Below are 17,765 nucleotides of genomic sequence, written 5' to 3' on the forward strand. Positions count from 1 at the left end.
TCGAATGACTGACATATCTATAGTAAGCAGAAATCTGGATTCCTGACAGCAGCCATGAGCATCAAAAAGCTGCTACTTCCGAGTCTGGCTTGGGGAGGGGGGCCTGCCATTGCTGAGGCTTGAGTAGGTAAACGAAGTGGCTGGGAAGCTTGAACTGGGCAGAGCTCACCATGGCTCAACAAGCCCTACTGCCTCTAGACTCCACCTCTGTGGGCAGGGCATAGCTAAACAAAAGGCAGCAGACAACTTCTGCAGACTTAAATTTCCCCATCTGACAGCTCTGAAGGGAGCAATGGTTCTCCCAGGATGGCGTATGAGCTCTAAGAATGGAGAGACTGCCTCCTCAAGTGGGTCCCTGACCCCCAAGTAGCCTAACTGGGAGACAACTCCCAGTATGGGCTGACAGATACCTCATATAGGTGGCTGCCCCTCTGGGATAAACCTTTCAGAGGAAGGATCAGGCAGCAATATTTGCTGTTCTGCAATATTCACTGTTCTGCAGCCTCCACTGGTGACACCCAGGCAAACAGGGTCTAGAGTGGAACTCCAGCAAACTCCAACAGACCTGCAGCTGAGGGACCTGACTGTTAGAAGGAAAACTAACAAACAGAAAGGAATAGCATCAACATCATCAAAAAGGTCATCTACACCAAAACCCCATCTGTAGGTCACCAACATCAAAGACCAAAGGTAGATAAAACCACAAAGATGGGGAGAAACCAGAGCAGAAAAGGTGAAAATTCTAAAAATCAGAGTGCCTCTTCTCCTCCAAAGGATTGCAGCTCCTTACCAGCAATGGAACAAAACTGGATGGAGAATGACTTTGACGAGTTGACAGACGTAGGCTTCAGAAGGCCTACGTCTTAATAACAAACTTCTCTGAGCTAAAGGAGGATGTTCAAATCCATTGCAAGCAAGCCAAAAACCTTGAAAAAAGATTAGACGAATGGCTAACTAGAATAAACAGTGTAGAGAAGACCCTAAATGACCTGATGGAGCTGAAAACCATGGCACGAGAACTTCGCAATGCATGCACAAGCTTCAATAGCCAATTCGATCAAGTGGAAGAAAGGGTATCAGTGACTGAAGATCAAATTAATGAAATAAAGCAAGAAGACACAGTTAGACTAAAAAGAAACGAACAAAGCTGGCAAGAAATATGGACTTGTGAAAAGACCAAATCTACATTTGATTGGTATACCTGAAAGTGATGGGGAGAATGGAACCAAATTGGAAAACACTCTTCAGGATATTATCGAGGAGAACTTCCCCAACATAGCAAGGCAGGACAACATTCAACTTCAGGAAATACAGAGAACACCACAAAGATACTCCTTGAGAAGAGCAACCCCAAGACACATAAAATTGTCAGATTCACCAAGGTTGAAATGAAGGAAAAAATGTTAAGGGCAGCCAGAGAGAAATGTCGGGTTACCCACAAAGGAAAGCCCATCAGACAAACAGCGGATCTCTCGGCATAAACCCTATGAGCCAGAAGAGAGTGGGGGCCAATAATCAACATTCTTAAAGAAAAGAATTTTCAACCCAGAGTTTTATATCCAGCCAAACTAGGCTTCATAAGTGAAGGAGAAATAAAAACCTTTACAGACAAGCAAATGCTGAGAGATTTTGTCACCACCAGGCCTGCCTTACAAGAGCTCCTGAAGGAAGCACTATACATGGAAAGGAAGCTGGTACCAGCCACAGCAAAAACAGGCCAAACTGTAGACCATTAATGCTATGAAGAAACTGCATCAATTAATGGCAAAATAACCAGCGAACACCATAATGACAGGATCAAATTCACACATAACAATATTAACCTTAAATGTAAATGGGCTAAATGCCCCCAATTAAAAGACACAGACTGGCAAATTGGATAAAGAGTCAAGACCCATCAGTGTGCTGTATTCAAGAGACCCATCTCACATGCAAAGACACATATAGGCTCAAAATAAAGGGATGGAGGAAGATCTACCAAGCAAATGGAAAGCAAAAAAACCAGGGGTTACAATCCTAGTCTCTGATAAAACAGGCTTTAAACTATCAAAGATCAAAAGAGACAAAGAAGGCCACTACATAATGGTAAAGGCATCAGTTCAACAAGAAGAGTTAACTATCTTAAATATATATGCACCCAATACAGGAGCACCCAGATTCATAAAGTAAGTCCTTGGAGACCTAGAAAGAGACCTAGACTCCCACACAATAATAATGGGAGACTTTAACACCCCACTGTCAATATCAGACAGATCAATGAGACAGAAGATTAACAAGGATATCCAGGACCTGAACTCAGCTCTGCAACAAGCAGACCTAACAGACATCTACAGAAATCTCCACCCCAAATCAACAAAATATACATTCTTCTCAGCATATCGCACTTATTCTAAAATTGACCACATAATTGGAAGTAAAGCATGCCTCAGCAAATGTACAAGAACAGAAATCACAACAAACTGTCTCTCAGACCACAGTGCAATCAAATTAGAACTCAGGATTAAGAAACTCACTGAAAATTGCACAACTACATAGAAACTGAACAACTTGCTCCTGAATGACTACTGGGTACATAATGAAATAAAGGCAGAAATAAAGATGTTCTTTGAAACCAGTGAGAACAAAGAAAACATACCAGAATCTCTGGGACACATTTAAAGGAGTGTGTAGAGGGAAATTTATAGCACTAAATGCCCACAAGAGAAAGCAAGAAAGATCTAAAGTCGACACCCTAACATCACAATTAAAAGAACTAGAGAAGCAAGAACAAACAAATTCACAAGTGAGCAGAAGGCAAGAAATAACTAAGATCAGAGCAGAACTGAAAGAGATAGAGACACAAAAAGCTTTCAAAAAAATCAACGAATCCAGGAGCTGGTTTTTTGAAAAGATCAACAAAATTGATAGACCGCTAGCAAGACCAATAAAGAAGAAAAGAGAGAAGAATCAAATAGACGCAATAAAAAAATGACAAAGGGGATATCACCACTGATCCCACAGAAATACAAACTACCATCAGAGAATACTATAAACACCTCTATGCAAATAAACTAGAAAATCTAGAAGAAATGGATAAATTCCTGGACACTTACACTCTCCCAAGACTAAACCAGGAAGAAGCTGAATCCCTGAATAGACCAATAGCAGGCTCTGAAATGGAGGCAACAATTAATAGCCTACCAACCAAAAAAAGTCCAGGACCAGAGAGATTCACAGTTGAATTCTACCAGAGGTGCAAGGAGGAGCTGGTACCATTCCTTTTGAAACTATTCCAATCAATAGAAAAAGAGGGAATCCTTCCTAACTCATTTTATGAGGCCAACATCATCCTGATACCAAAGAACAGAAGAGACACAACAAAAAAAGAGAATTTTAGACCAATATCCTTGATGAACATTGATGTGAAAATCCTCAATAAAACAGTGGCAAACTGAATCCAGCAGTACATCAAAAAGCTTATCCACCACAATCAAGTCGGCTTCATCCCTGGGATGCAAGTCCGGTTCAGCATATGCAAATCAATAAACATAATCCATCACATAAAAAGAACCTATGACAAAAACCACATGATTATCTCAATAGATGCAGAAAAGGCCTTTGACAAAATTCAACAGCCCTTCATGCTAAAAACTCTCAATAAACTAGGTATTGATGGAACCTATCTCAAAATAGTAAGAGCTACTTATGACAAACCCACAGCCAATATCATACTGAATAGAAAAAACTGGAAGCATTCCCTTTAAAAACTGGCACAAGACAAGGATGCCCTCTCTCACCACTCCTATTCAACATAGTTTTGGAAGTTCTGGCCAGGGCAATCAGGCAAGAGAAAGAAATAAAGGGTATTCAATTAGGAAATGAGGAAGTCAAATTGTCCCTGTTTGCAGATGACATGATTGTATATTTAGAAAACCCCATCGTCTTAGCCCAAAATCCCCTTAAGCTGATAAGCAACTGCAGCAAAGTCTCAGGATTCAAAATCAACGTGCAAAAATCACAAGCATTCCTATATACTATTAACAGACAAACAGAGAGCCAAATCATGAGTGAACTCCCATTCACAATCGCTACAAAGAGAATAAAATACCTAGGAATCCAACTTACAAGGGATGTGAAGGACCTCTTCAAGGAGAACTACAAACCACTGCTCAACAAAATAAAAAAGAGGACACAAACAAATGAAAGAATATTCCGTATTCATGGATAGGAAGAATCAATATTGTGAAAATGGCCATACTGCCCAAAGTAATTTATAGATTCAATGCCATCCCCATCAAGCTACCAATGACTTTCTAAAAACTACTTTAAAGTTCATATGGAACCAAAAAAGAGCCCGCATTGCAAGGACTTCATGACTAAAACACCAAAAGCAATGACAACAAAAGACAAAATAGACAAATGGGATCTAATTAAACTAAAGAGCTTCTGCACAGCAAAAGAAACTACCATCAGAGTGAACAGGCAACCTACAGAATGGGAGAAAATTTTTGCAGTCTCCCCATGTGACAAAAGGCTAATATCCAGAATCTACAAAGAACACAAATTTAAAAGAAAAAAACAAACAACCCCATCAAAAAGTGGGCAAAGGATATGAACAAGCACTTCTCAAAATAAGACATCTATGCAGCCAACAGACACATGAAAAAATGCTCATCATCACTGGCCATCAGAGAAATGCAAATCAAAACCACAGTGAGATACCATCTCACGCCAGTTAGAATGGCAATCATTAAAAAGTTAGGAAACAACAGATGCTGGAGAGGATGTGGAGAAATAGGAACACTTTACACTGTTGGTGGAGTGCAAATTAGTTCAACCATTATGGAAGACAGTGTGGCGATTCCTCAAGGAACTAGAACTAGAATTACCATTTGACCCAGCAATCCCATTACTGGTTAAATACCCAAAGGATTATAAATCATGCTACTGTAAAGATACATGCACACGTATGTTTATTGCAGCAAAGACTTGGAACCAACCCAAAAGTCCATCAATGATAGATTGGATTAAGAAAATGTGGCACATCTACACAATGGAATACTATGCAGTCATTAAAAAGGATGAGTTCATGTCCTTTGCAGGGACATGGATGAAGCTGGAAACCATCATTCTCAGCAAACTATCACAGGGACAGAAAACCAAACACTGCATGTTCTCGCTCATAGGTGAGAACTGAACAATGAGATCACTTGGACACAGTGCAGAGAACACCACACACCAGCGTCTGTTGGGGGGTAGAAGCCTGGAGGAGGGATATCATTAGGAGAAATACCTAATGTAAATGATGAGTTGATGGGTGCAGCAAACCAAAATGGTACATGTATACCTATGTATCAAATCGGCATGTTGTGTACATGTACCCTAGAACTTAAATAAAAAAAAAATTCTACTTTTTCCAATAAATGGCATTACCAACTACCCACATGCACAAACCCAAGTTATCCTTGATCCTCTTCCTATTACCTCACACTTTTGAATCTATCAGAAAGTCCTGATGACTCAACTTCCAAAATATATTCACAAATCATTCACTTCTAACACATGTTCATGCTATCATGGCATACTGTCCAGATTATTCCGATAGTTTTTCAGTGCCTTTCCTGCTTGCTCCTTTATTTTCCCTTTAGTCAATCCCCACCATTCTCTGTTCTAAATTCTCCAATAGAGTCGAATTGCCCTTAGAATAAAATATACCATTCTGTTATCTCATAATCGAATTTGCATATAAACGATCTGGCCCCTAATTATCTGAGTTCATCTCATGTTACCATCTCCCTCACAACCAAATTTAACCATATTGGTCATCTGTTTTTAGAAAATACCAATATCAATTCAAATCTCTTCAGCAAAGCTTCTTTGATCATCCAACCTTTAGTAGAATTATGTCCCATCACTATCTTTCATACCTTTCTGTTTAGTTTCTCTATCCACTAAAGTGTAAGCTCCACAATAACAGGTCCCATGTCTGTTTTGTTCACAGCTATGTCTTCAGCACCTAGAATTGTGTCATGGCATAAAATAAGTGCCTAGTAATATTTCTCAAACAAATGAATGAATGACAAATAGACTGGAGGGCCTGGAACATTTATTAGGCCATATTAACAGCCTAGATAACAGAAAAAGAAGTCTGGACTAAGGCTGTAGCAGTGGAAAATGAGAAGGATGGATTCAAGAAACCTAGGAAACAGAGTGATAGGAATTGGTGCTAACTGCCTATGGGGGAGCAGAGAGCTGATCTCCCTACACAGTATCTGATAATATCCCATGCCATCTTCCTTTCATAGAGTTCTTCCTCCAATTAATATTGAAGAACTGCTGGATATCTTTTTCACACTGAAGGTCATAATGCAATTACACATGTTCTTTTCTAAAATACTACTTATTTTCTTTAACATTTTTTCATAAATCTAGGTTTCTTACTCTTTAATTATTGTTCTGACTCTTAACTAAGCTCTCTGTGAAGTCTCAACAAAGGCCATAATAGCTCTTTGGGCTCATGTTTGGGCTTTCAGTATTTTTCCTCTGACAAACTCATCCATTCATTTTTTAAAAATGATTAAGAGCTTATTTGCTAGAACAGACAAAGTTCTCTTTGAAGAACTCAAATCCATTAGTGAAGAAGTTAAATGGAAAAAAAAAAACAAAAAACAAATAAATGCAACAGTTGGTAACTGCTCCACTATATAATACGGTTTTTTTTCCGCTTACATATTTTGCTTTCTCATTAAATTATAAGTTGCTTAAGAGTAAGGGGCCGTATCTTATTCATTTTATATTTCCACATTAGATTTTGAACAAATTGGTAAGGGATGTTGACTTAACAGCATGCTTTCTTGATTCTAGATCAGTAACTCCCAAATAGTCTTATGCTATATATAAAATGTTTTACATCATCTTTAGATTACTTACAATACCATTAGGTAACACAGCATTACAAAATAAATGCTATATAAATAGTTGTTTTTACTGTATTTTAAATTTTGGTATTATTTTTAATGCTGTAATATTACTTTTTATTTACATATATGTAGAAAATGTATAAGTGCATTATGACCTTCAATGTGAAAAACTATGTATCTATAGATATCTATTTATATATATAACTCTATAGCTGTAGACATAAAACTACATATCTAGATATAATGTGTGTATATATATTATGTTTTATATATGTATTTAAGTTTGTACACACATACATCTATACCCATTTAAACACTATCCTTGTTTTCCCTACTTCACCATGGGCCAGTGACAATGATAACTTTGTCACAGCCTATTACTACATGGTCTACCCTATACACTGACACTCCCAAGTCACAGTTTGCTATACTTCCATATAACATCCAACAACTGTTTTGCTTCCACATTGTATGGGTCACAGTACTAGAAACTTTAAATACATTATCTCAATCTTTACAACAACTCTAAGACAACATTAAATTGAGCTCAGAAGGATGAATCATTTCTCTATGACCAGTAAGTTAATGTGTGTCCAAATTTAATAAAATTAAACAAAATTTAAATTCAGATCTGCCTGACTTGACCACCTCTAGATTACTTACAATACCTAACACAACATAAATGCTATATAAATAGTTGTTTTACTGTATTTTAAATTTTGGGTGTTTTGGTTTCGTTTTGTTTTGCTTTTCTGAGACAGAGTCTCACTCTGTTGCCCAAGCTGGAGTGCAGTGGCATGATCTTGGCTCACTACAACCTCCGCCTCTGGGGTTCAAGTGAGTCTCCTTTTGGAGCCTCAGCTTTTGGAGTAGCTGGGACTACAGGTGCACACCACCATGCCCAGCTAATTTTTGTATTTTTAGTTGAGACAAGGTTTCACCATGTTGGCCAGGCTGGTCTCGAACTCCTGACTTTAAGTGATCCACCTACCTCAGCCTCCCAAACTGCTGGGATTATAGGTGTGAGCCACTGTGCCCAGCCAATTTTGTATTATTTTTTAATGCTGTACTGTTACTTTTTATTGCTTTTCTTCTCCTAAATATTTTCAATTCCAACTGCAGTTACAGAATCTACAGATATGGAGGGTCAACTGTACAGGCGATATATATTAATCACAAATCCAAACAAAATATTATTATAACTCATAATTTTTAAATAAGAAAACAGGCTAAAAAGACTTGTATTTTTTATTTCATAAGTTACGATGCTGTAAAAATGAAGATTTTGTAAATATTTGGATACAAGGCTAGTATATTTTGAAGAAAATGACCTCAGGATATGAAAGCATACAACCAAGTACGCACTGTGATAATTATATGTTGACTTTTGATTACATATGGTAACACAAACAAAATAATAGACACATTTGTCTACTCTTGGCTGTATTATTAGAGAACTACTATTTTGTAAAGTAGCATAATAATAGTTACAAAAACAGTGGTCAACATAAAATGTGTATTTTTGATTGTTTTAATTTACATACTTTGTACTTTAGTAGTATGACAGCCAACTCTTAATGGCATGTTATATTTAGTTTATTCTACATAGTAGGGATTCTACGGTCTTCTCCACAGACCAATTAACATGGACATACTAACAGTAGAGAAGGAACTCATTTTGTTCAAATATTTCATATTAAGTATAATCCATTTTTACCAACTCTTGGTCTGGACAAGTATTAAAACACTTAAGAATAAAAAACATGCTCAGTAATAAATTAGAATAGGTTTAGAAACGGAAACCATTAAAATATCAAATAATTAAAACTATATGAAGCTTTACACTAGTGAATGTTTTTAAGATACCCCACTTTGTAATTTTTATTCTCAGCCCTTAATAAGAATGATTTATTTTAAATTCCTTTAAATTTTTCTAATACACTATGAATGTTGCATAAATTATTTCCTTAAGTGTTAGTTATATATTACTACTACCAGTAGTAGTAGTAGTAGTAGTAGTAGTAGCAGCAGCACTAGTAGTAGTAGTAGTAGTAGTAGTAGTAGTAGTAGTAGTAGTAGCAGCAGCAGCAGTAGTAGTAGTAGTAGTGGTAGTATTTTGAGACACAGTTCCTCTGTCACCCAGGCTAAAGTGCAGTGGCATGATCTTAGCTTACTGCAACCTCCGCCTGCTGCTCCAGCTTCCCAAGTAGCTTGGATTACAGGAATGCACCACCACGCCCTGCTAATTTTTGTATTTTTAGTAGAGACGGGGTTTCACCATGTTGGCCAGGCTGGTCTTGAACTCCTGACCTCAGGTGATCTGCCTGCCTCAGAGTGCTGAGATTACAAGCGTGAGCCACTGCGCCTGGCCAGTTATATATTATTTTTAATAAGGTAGTTTCATGTCTATCAAATGATTAGTACTATAATTTTAAATAACAATCATCTGACAACAGAGTTATAGTGAATGGAAATCCAGACTCAGGTATTTGATAATACAATCAAATGCTTTCATACATTAAACTTAGAAAAAATTTAGCTTATGTAAACTTTTCTATGTTGCAACTCATCTGTCTGTATTAATCATCATACTATTTTCTTAATTGCCAAGTTTTTCTTCCTATAAAAAGTAAACAAATATATCACTACCTTCTGTAAAACAGCAATTTTAAGCTCTCCTTGGAGTGCTTCAATTTGTTTCTTCTTCTGTTCACTTGATTGCTTTAGCTCATTTATGTTCTCCTGAAGTTGTTGCTCTTCTTTTTCCTTTTGTTTTAAAGTATTCTGGGCCTGTATAAGTTGTTCCTGCATTGAATTGAGGTCCAATTTCAACTGATGAGAAGCCTGAAAGAAAAAAAAAATCTATTTAGCCTTCATTTGTTCATTCAAAAGACAATTTACTGAGTAACTACTACACTCCAGGCACTACTCTAGGAAGAAACTACTGAGGCTGTTGGCTACAGATAATTAATAAAGATACCTGCCCTCATACTGCTTTCATAACCAACACTATTTACTATTAGGTGACATGCTGGATTAATCTTTATTATTTGTTTAACACTACCTTTCTTTTTAACTTATAATTGTATAGTTACAGCTTGTAAATGATCTGGATTAGTATTTTCTTGTATCACGGAAAATAGGTATGTCAACATCAATGTCTAGATTGCTGGATGTCTATTGTCTTTCAAGAACATTCTCGGCCAGGCGTGGTGGCTCACACCTGTATTCCCAGCACTTTGGGAGGCCGAGGCGGGCGGATCACGAGGTCAGGAGATTGAGACCATCCGGGTTAACACAATGCAACCCCGTCTCTACTAAAAATACAAAAAAATTAGCCAGGCGTGGTGGCAGGCACCTGGAGTCCCAGCTACTCGGGAGGCTGAGGCAGAAGAATGGCGTGAACCTAGGAGGCAGAGCTTGCAGTGAGCCAAGATCGCGCCACTGCACTTCAGCCTGGGCAACAGAGCAAGAGACTCCGTCTCAAAAAATAATGAAAAAAAAAAGAATATTCTCATATGCCACTAAGCCTGTTGGCCACAGCTGTCACAAAGAATAGCTCTATAGTAACTATGACAAAACCAAAATCACTTTTGACAAAATACATTTAGTATCTGTCTGATGACATTAAAATTACACTGCACAGGCCAGGTGCTCACGCCTATAATTCCAGCACTTTGGGAGGCCAACGTGGGCAGATTAGTTGAGGTCAGGAGCTCAAGACCAGCCTGGGCAACATGGTGAAACTTGTCTCTACTAAAAACACAAAAATTATCCAGGCATAGTGGTGGGCACCTGTAATCCCAGCTGTTTGGGAGGCTGAGGCAGGAGAATCGCTTGAACCTAGGAGGTGGAGGTTGCAGTGAGCTGAGATTGCACCACTGAACTCCAGCCTGGGTGACAGAGCGAGACTCTGTTTAAAATAATAATAATAATACACTGCAGAATAATTACCTCATTTAGAGATCTAGGGCATATTTTACTACTACCTTGTTTGTACAATCCACCAGGATATGTTTCTGCTCAAATTCAGACATCATACAGAAGTCACACTGAGGTTCCTCTATCACCAAGGTAAATCACTATTATCTCCCACCCTCCAAACAAAGTCATGTTTTCATGTTCTATGCATATTTCACTAAGAATCTAGCATTACATTCGAGCATTTGACTATATCCAAAGTTACCTTTGAAAAAATGTTACTGTTATACATAGATGTCTCAGCTTATCTCCACAATGAATAGCAAAATATTTTTATGCAAAACAGGAGTCAAACAGTATGACAATAAGGATGATATGATATGATATGATATGATATGATATGATATGATAACCAAGGACAAAATAATAACTAGTATGAGCATTTACTGCATTACAGTCAGTGTCCTGAGTACTTTAAAGATATTAACACATTTATTTCTCACAATAACTCTACCACATAAATTCATGTAGACTCTATCATATAGAAACTACAGCACAGAGGTTAAGTATTTTGTCTAAAAGATGGCAAAATGGCATAGCTAATAAATGGCATAGCCAGAATATAAATTTGGACAATCTTGATTCAGAAGTTGGGCATGAAGCAATTATAATTTTGCTACTTACATGGCTGGCATCTACAACACAAGTCTGCTTTCAATCAACAACTAGAACACAATCACATCAAATACTTGTCAGTACTATGTCTTGCTCCTTTATCAAATCCGATTTTCTCGAAAGTTGCATGCCTGGACTCTAGCAGCTCACAGGTATGGCTTCAGAGAGTAACAACCATATATTATACCCATTTGTTTACTCGTTTGCTTGTCTGTTTTTGCTGGAAACAACAGAAGCACTAACCACAGAAAAATATTTTGGTTGTTCTACAACCATTATCAAGTATACATTAGTATGAGTATAAATGTCCATGAATTAAAGAGCCATAAGAGTCCATGAAATAAAGGTCATTTCTATGGAAAGCCTTCTAAGATTTTTTTCCAACCATAAAAATGGTCCTTAACTCTGTAGTTAGCTGACTCAATTTTCTACCTTTATTAATTATATTTCTTTATTTGGACCTTTGATTATAAACTAGCTTAAGTCTTTTTAATAGTAGGTAAAATACAAATAACAGTTTTAAACTATATACATGATTTGTTATATTTCAAAGAAATAAACCTATGACCTAAAAATCAATGTGAAAATGCTTATTTTTCTTAAAACTATAAAAAAAATTATCTGTGGAAATGCTGCCAAGAACAAACATACTTTATATATTTATTTGAAAATACAAAGACCTTACTATACTTTATACATTTTATGTTACAGAAAAAAGAAAATCTTACCTCCTTCTCTTTTTCAAGTGACTTTTTCAGTTCCTTCTGTTCCTTAAGTGCGTTCTCCATCTGCACTTGAAGTCGATGCTTTAATTCTTTGCAAGTTTTCTCCTTTAAAAAAAATGAAAACTATATTACATAAAAAATATTTGTAATAACCTTAAGAAGTTTAGTTTATAACCTTAGTAAGATACACACGAGGAAATAAACTAAAATTATCGATGAGCTGAGACAGGATCATCCATTTCAATGATAAAACTAGGAAAATATTACAGAAATAATGGAGGAGGGACAACAAAACACTAAGGGTTTTGATCATCAACCAAGTCACAATGACATATTTTAAACAATATTAAGATGGTATCTTAGAACACTTTAGAAATCACATTTTATGTCACACAATTCATTATAATTAACTTGCCACACTACTTTTACAGCAATGGGCTTCAAGAAAATGGAAGCAAGCAAACTTAGAAAACAATAAATTAAAAAGTGATCACAATAGGAAAAGTGTACAGATAGAAAATGTTTTCACCAAACAGAAAGGAACATAATAACACACATGAGAAAGGCTGTGATATTCAACTGAAAATATTCTTGGCCTTCAGAAAATGGTGTGCTCACAGGTGTATACACACCCACATTATTATCTTGGGCTTCTTCTCAGGTTAAGCAATCCCAATTAATTTCCTCATAAGAACTACTTTAAATTATTTAAATGTGGAAAGAAAAGCGAACTGTGAATTAAGCAGAAAAATCAGTGCATTTTAAATAAAATGATCACTTCTACTTAAGAAAGTAAATGTAAACTACTAACCAAGTCTAATATAGCGGCTTTTCCTTTCTGATTCTCCTTTTCAAATTCACTTTTGGAGTTTTTCAAAGAATCAGAAACTTCTGATAGTTTCTCGTTTACTGTAGAAAGCTCTGTCATTAAAGCTTCTTTCTCCATTATTACTTTTTGTAGTTCTGTTACTGTTGTTTGAATTCTGTTATTCAATTCCTCGTGCTGAATCTTTGCTTCTTGACTTAAAGTTTCATATTCTTGTTTCAGGATTTTTTTTTCTTCCTCTTGCTTGGTAAGCTTTTGCTTGATATTTTCAAGGGCTTCAGATTTTTTCTGTAGATCCAATCTTGTACTGGATACTCTAAATATTTTTTAAAAATCTTTTTAAATAACACATAATTTACTATTTCTAATTTACCATTCAAAATTAATCATAAACAATTACTGAGTTCTGAAACTTTTTTTGTATAGTTCACAAGTAAAAATCTAATTTCATAAAATCATACCACTGAAAAATACTTTAGAACATCTCATTTGATCATTTAACAGATGTAGATTATTTTTCCCAAGTCATACAAGTTAGTAGTGAAGACAAAACTATCTAAGCTTCCTGACTTAATGCATTTTTGTCCACCACAACTAATTCCCAGGGGAAAAAACTATGTATCACAGACCCTTTAGTCTATAACAGCCAGAAATGTTTTTCCATAACGAATCTATTTATCATGTTAGTTCTCCAACACAGAGAGAACTTTGTCTCTTTCCTTGAAAACATGAAACACATTATGTGTGACAGCTCTTAAACTTCAAAATATTTATGGCTAACCCAGAAAAAAATAAAAGTTAAAAAAAAAAAGAAATATTTCATTTACAATATAGAGGGAAGACAAATGATTTACTTTAACCCTAGAACCTAGCAGATTATACAAAGGATTTGTTATCATTTGTTCCTTAATATAGGTCTCTTACATACGAATGAAAAAAGCAACAAGAATGAAGAAATAAAGTTATAGCTTTAGAAAGCTATAGACTTTTATTGTTTTCATAAAAGAAACTATGCAAATTATACTGCAAAACCCCCGATACACTATAAATAATAGCCATTTTTAAAGTCAAAACCAGATGCTAAGTAACAGTATTTCTAGAATGCACACTAGTTCCAATGTAATCAGAATAAATTTATAACCAATAAAAATAATTCCACAATATGTTAAAGGGAGGCTGTTAAAAGATGTACTAATAAAGTATTTGAAATTGTGTATTAATACAATATCAAAACTGTATTTATACCTCGAAATCTAATTTTTTAGTTCTAGAAACACACTTTTACTTCCTTAAAAATAGCTAGAAAAGATGTTAAAGTTTAATAGGTTCACAAGATACTATGCCTGCCTGATTTTTAAAGGTCCAAATGGAAAAGTTATTACACTAATATTATTTTACCATTTTAATGTAGTTAAAATCCCTGTCAAGCAACCCTAAAATTAAGACTTGGTATATTTATTTATAGGCTGCTTAATTTCTTCAAAATTAATTACAAAATCACAAGATTATGTGAAACAAAGAAAGCAAAAAGAAATAGAGGCTTACATAGTCACTGTGAAACTTCTTGTTTGTTTTTTTTAAGTAACTCAAAGAAGAAATACATGAGTCCACAATCATAGTTGGAAATTATAATATCTCTTTCTTAGAAACTGATAGAACAACCAGAGGAACAAATTGGCAAGAATATAGACAATAAGAACAGCACTGTAATTGTTATTTATAGGCCACTCCACCTAATAACACAGAGTACATATATGTGCACATGGAAAATTAATTATGATAAGCCATATGCTGGACCTTAAATAAGACTTATTTTCAAAAGTTTGAATTTTACCAAGAATGTTCTCTGACCACAATAGAATTAAATTAGAAATTAGGGCCAGGCGCAGGGGCTCATGCCTGTAATGCCAACACTGTGGGAGGTCAAGGCGGGTGGATCACAAGGTCAGAAGGTCGAGACCATCCTGGCTAACACAGTGAAACCCCATCTCTACTAAACATACAAAAATTAGCAGGGCATAATGGTAGGCGCCTGTAATCCCAGCTACTCGGGAAGCTGAAGCAGAAGAATCGCTTGAATCTGGGTGGCAGAGGTTGCAGTGAGCCGAGATCATGCCACTGCACTCCAGCCTGGGCATAGAGTGAGACTCCGTTTCAAAAAAAAAAAAAAAAAAAAAATCAGTAACAATAATATATCTAGGAGAGCCTCAATATTTGGAAAGTAAACACACTTATAACCTACACATTAAAGAAGAAATCACAAAGGAAATCAGAAAATACATTAAACTGCAGAGGAATGAAAATACATTGTAAGATGGGAGGGTAACATTGACATTGGGTGTATAAATTTAAGTGGGCTCTCAAAAAGGGAAGCCCTGTATCCTCTTATTTGGGCTGAGCCCTGGGCTCATGGGTGGGGTTTAGTCAAAGTCTCAATATGTTTATCTGATATAAGAGCAAAAGGGACCCCAGCCCTCCTTGCCTAGGTAGTACTCCAGAAATGTAAGACCTCAGAGGAGAAATATATGTACAGAGTATATAGACAAGAAAGATCTTAGTTTTAAAGGTTTTCCTACCCCAATAGGATGTGGGAGCCCTGTAAGTGAATTCTGAACCATGAGATTAGAACATAGAATGAAAATGGGTCCACTTCCATTGGGTCCATTGGAAAGAGAAAGAACCAGTGGGCCTGCAGGGTTTTTGAGGAAGAGAATAAAAGCTATCTCAAAGATGATCTTCATGGACTGATGACTGCATTCTAGAGATAATGATGAACCATTTGGTTGGTCATGTAATGGATCAGATATGCTCCTCAAATACCTAGGCACTGGAAACTACAGTGAGGAGGAATGCCACCCCAGAGGCACAAGATGTGCTTCTACAACCTCTGATTCAAAGTATGAGGACCCAATTTACTAGATATGAAAATGAGAATATTTTCCATCTTATCCCCAAACAAGGATGAAAACCATGAAGGTATGAAACAACTTAATCATCAACTCGGATGGGTTTTATTTCATCTTTCTGAAGAGGACTTTTCTCAGGTTCTTAGTCTCTACCTTTACTACTGGAACAGTCAAGAGTCCTCACCCCCTTGACACAAGTCAAGTCCATCAACTCAGTCAGAGTAGGTGATTTGGTGTTTAAAGACAAAATTTAATCAAATGTAACCACTCATATGAAGATATTCAAATGAATTGGGTGGAACTGATTTTCATCCATCAAAATAATGGTGAGTGATGTGTTCACTGAAGATCTCATCATGGCAGGACCCAAGTTCAGCATCAACATCAAGGGTAAGTTGGGCAAGAGACTAATTCTACCTTGGGACTGAAGGAATGATGCTGTAGCTAAGCACTTTTGTGGCTATATATGTTCAGAAGCACATACCCATTCTGCCACTAGAGATACCTAAAATATCATATACCAATAAATCTTATAGGTCCCAATATCTTCTAAACCAATCCACCCTTATATTCAGAGGAGCCATGAATTCATTGAGCACTTTAGTGCAAATTAGAAAAGATACCCTCCTTCAAGATAATTTATTTCATCTGTGGCAAAACTGTCATAATACACTGATGTTATTAGAATAAGGCTACATACTACCATCTGCAGAAATCTTACATCTAGCATTGACAAGTGAAAAGCAGGTAACTGAAAAAAAGAAACAGATACTACAAAATGTAGACAGACACAGAGAAGCTTTCACATTCAAAAGCTATTAAAAAAAAAGCAAAGTAAACACTAAGGTCTAAAGATGGAAACAATAAAGAGGAGAAATAAATAAGATAGAAAATTGACAAAATTAAATCAAAAGTTTTTTTACAAAAGTCTGATAAAACTGATAAATCTCTAATTGATTTTTAAAAAGACAAATTACCACTATTAAGAATAAAGGAGGAATACTACTACAGATCCTAACAGACCTCAAAAGTATAATATTATCAACAATTGCCAATAAATTTGAAGTTTAGAGGAAATGAACACATTTCTGAAAGACACAATTTACCAAAACTGACTCAAGAAAAAAAATCAGGAAATTAGAATAGCTCTATATCTATTAAATGAATTGAAACCCAAATGAAACAACTCAGAAAGAGAACTCTAAGCCTAGCCAGTTCACTAGTGAATTCCATCAAACATTTAAGAAAAAAATAATATCCATCTCATACAAACTATTTCAGAAAGGAGAAGAAGAGGAAATACTTCTCAATTCCTTTTTAAGGCCAGTATAACTCTGATATCAAAACCTGACAATGATATTAAAAGAATACTACAGACCAATATCCCTCATAAATATATGAAAAATTTTTAACAAAGTATTATCAAATCAAAAACAGCAATACATAAAAAGGTAATACAGCACAGTCAGGTTAATTTATTCCAGGAAAGCAAGGCTGGTTTAATAGTAAATCAACAAATGTAACTGACCATATTAACAGAATAAAAGAGAAAATCCATATGATCATATCAACAGATACAGAAATAAAAGGTGATAAAATTCAATTCAAGCACAATAATTGTTTCTTTTGTAATCATTTTTTTTTTTTTTTTTGATAGGGAGTCTCGCTCTGTTGCCCAGGCTGGAGTGCAATGGCGTGATCTTGTCTCACTGAAACCTCTGCCTCCTGGGTTCAAGCAATTCTCGTGCCTCAACCTCCCGAGTAGTTGAGATTACAGGCATGTGCCACCACTCCCAGCTGATTTTTGTATTTT

General features: G+C 35.9%; 1 protein-coding gene across 2 annotated transcripts in view; it reads right to left on the reverse strand.

Annotated features, from left to right (window-relative positions):
• EEA1 (early endosome antigen 1) overlaps nt 1-17,765 on the reverse strand; it is a 176,314-nt gene that overhangs the window by 17,552 nt on the left and 140,997 nt on the right. For both annotated transcript variants that reach the window (XM_023224244.1, XM_023224179.1), the window contains exons 19-21: nt 13,032-13,362; nt 12,224-12,325; nt 9,549-9,743 (exon numbers count right to left, since the gene is read on the reverse strand). In XM_023224244.1, the coding sequence (XP_023080012.1) occupies nt 9,549-9,743; nt 12,224-12,325; nt 13,032-13,362 (628 nt within the window). The remainder of the gene's footprint in view (nt 1-9,548; nt 9,744-12,223; nt 12,326-13,031; nt 13,363-17,765) is intronic.

This window comes from Piliocolobus tephrosceles, chromosome 10 (assembly GCF_002776525.5).
Source record: "Piliocolobus tephrosceles isolate RC106 chromosome 10, ASM277652v3, whole genome shotgun sequence".
NCBI lineage: Eukaryota > Metazoa > Chordata > Mammalia > Primates > Cercopithecidae > Piliocolobus > Piliocolobus tephrosceles.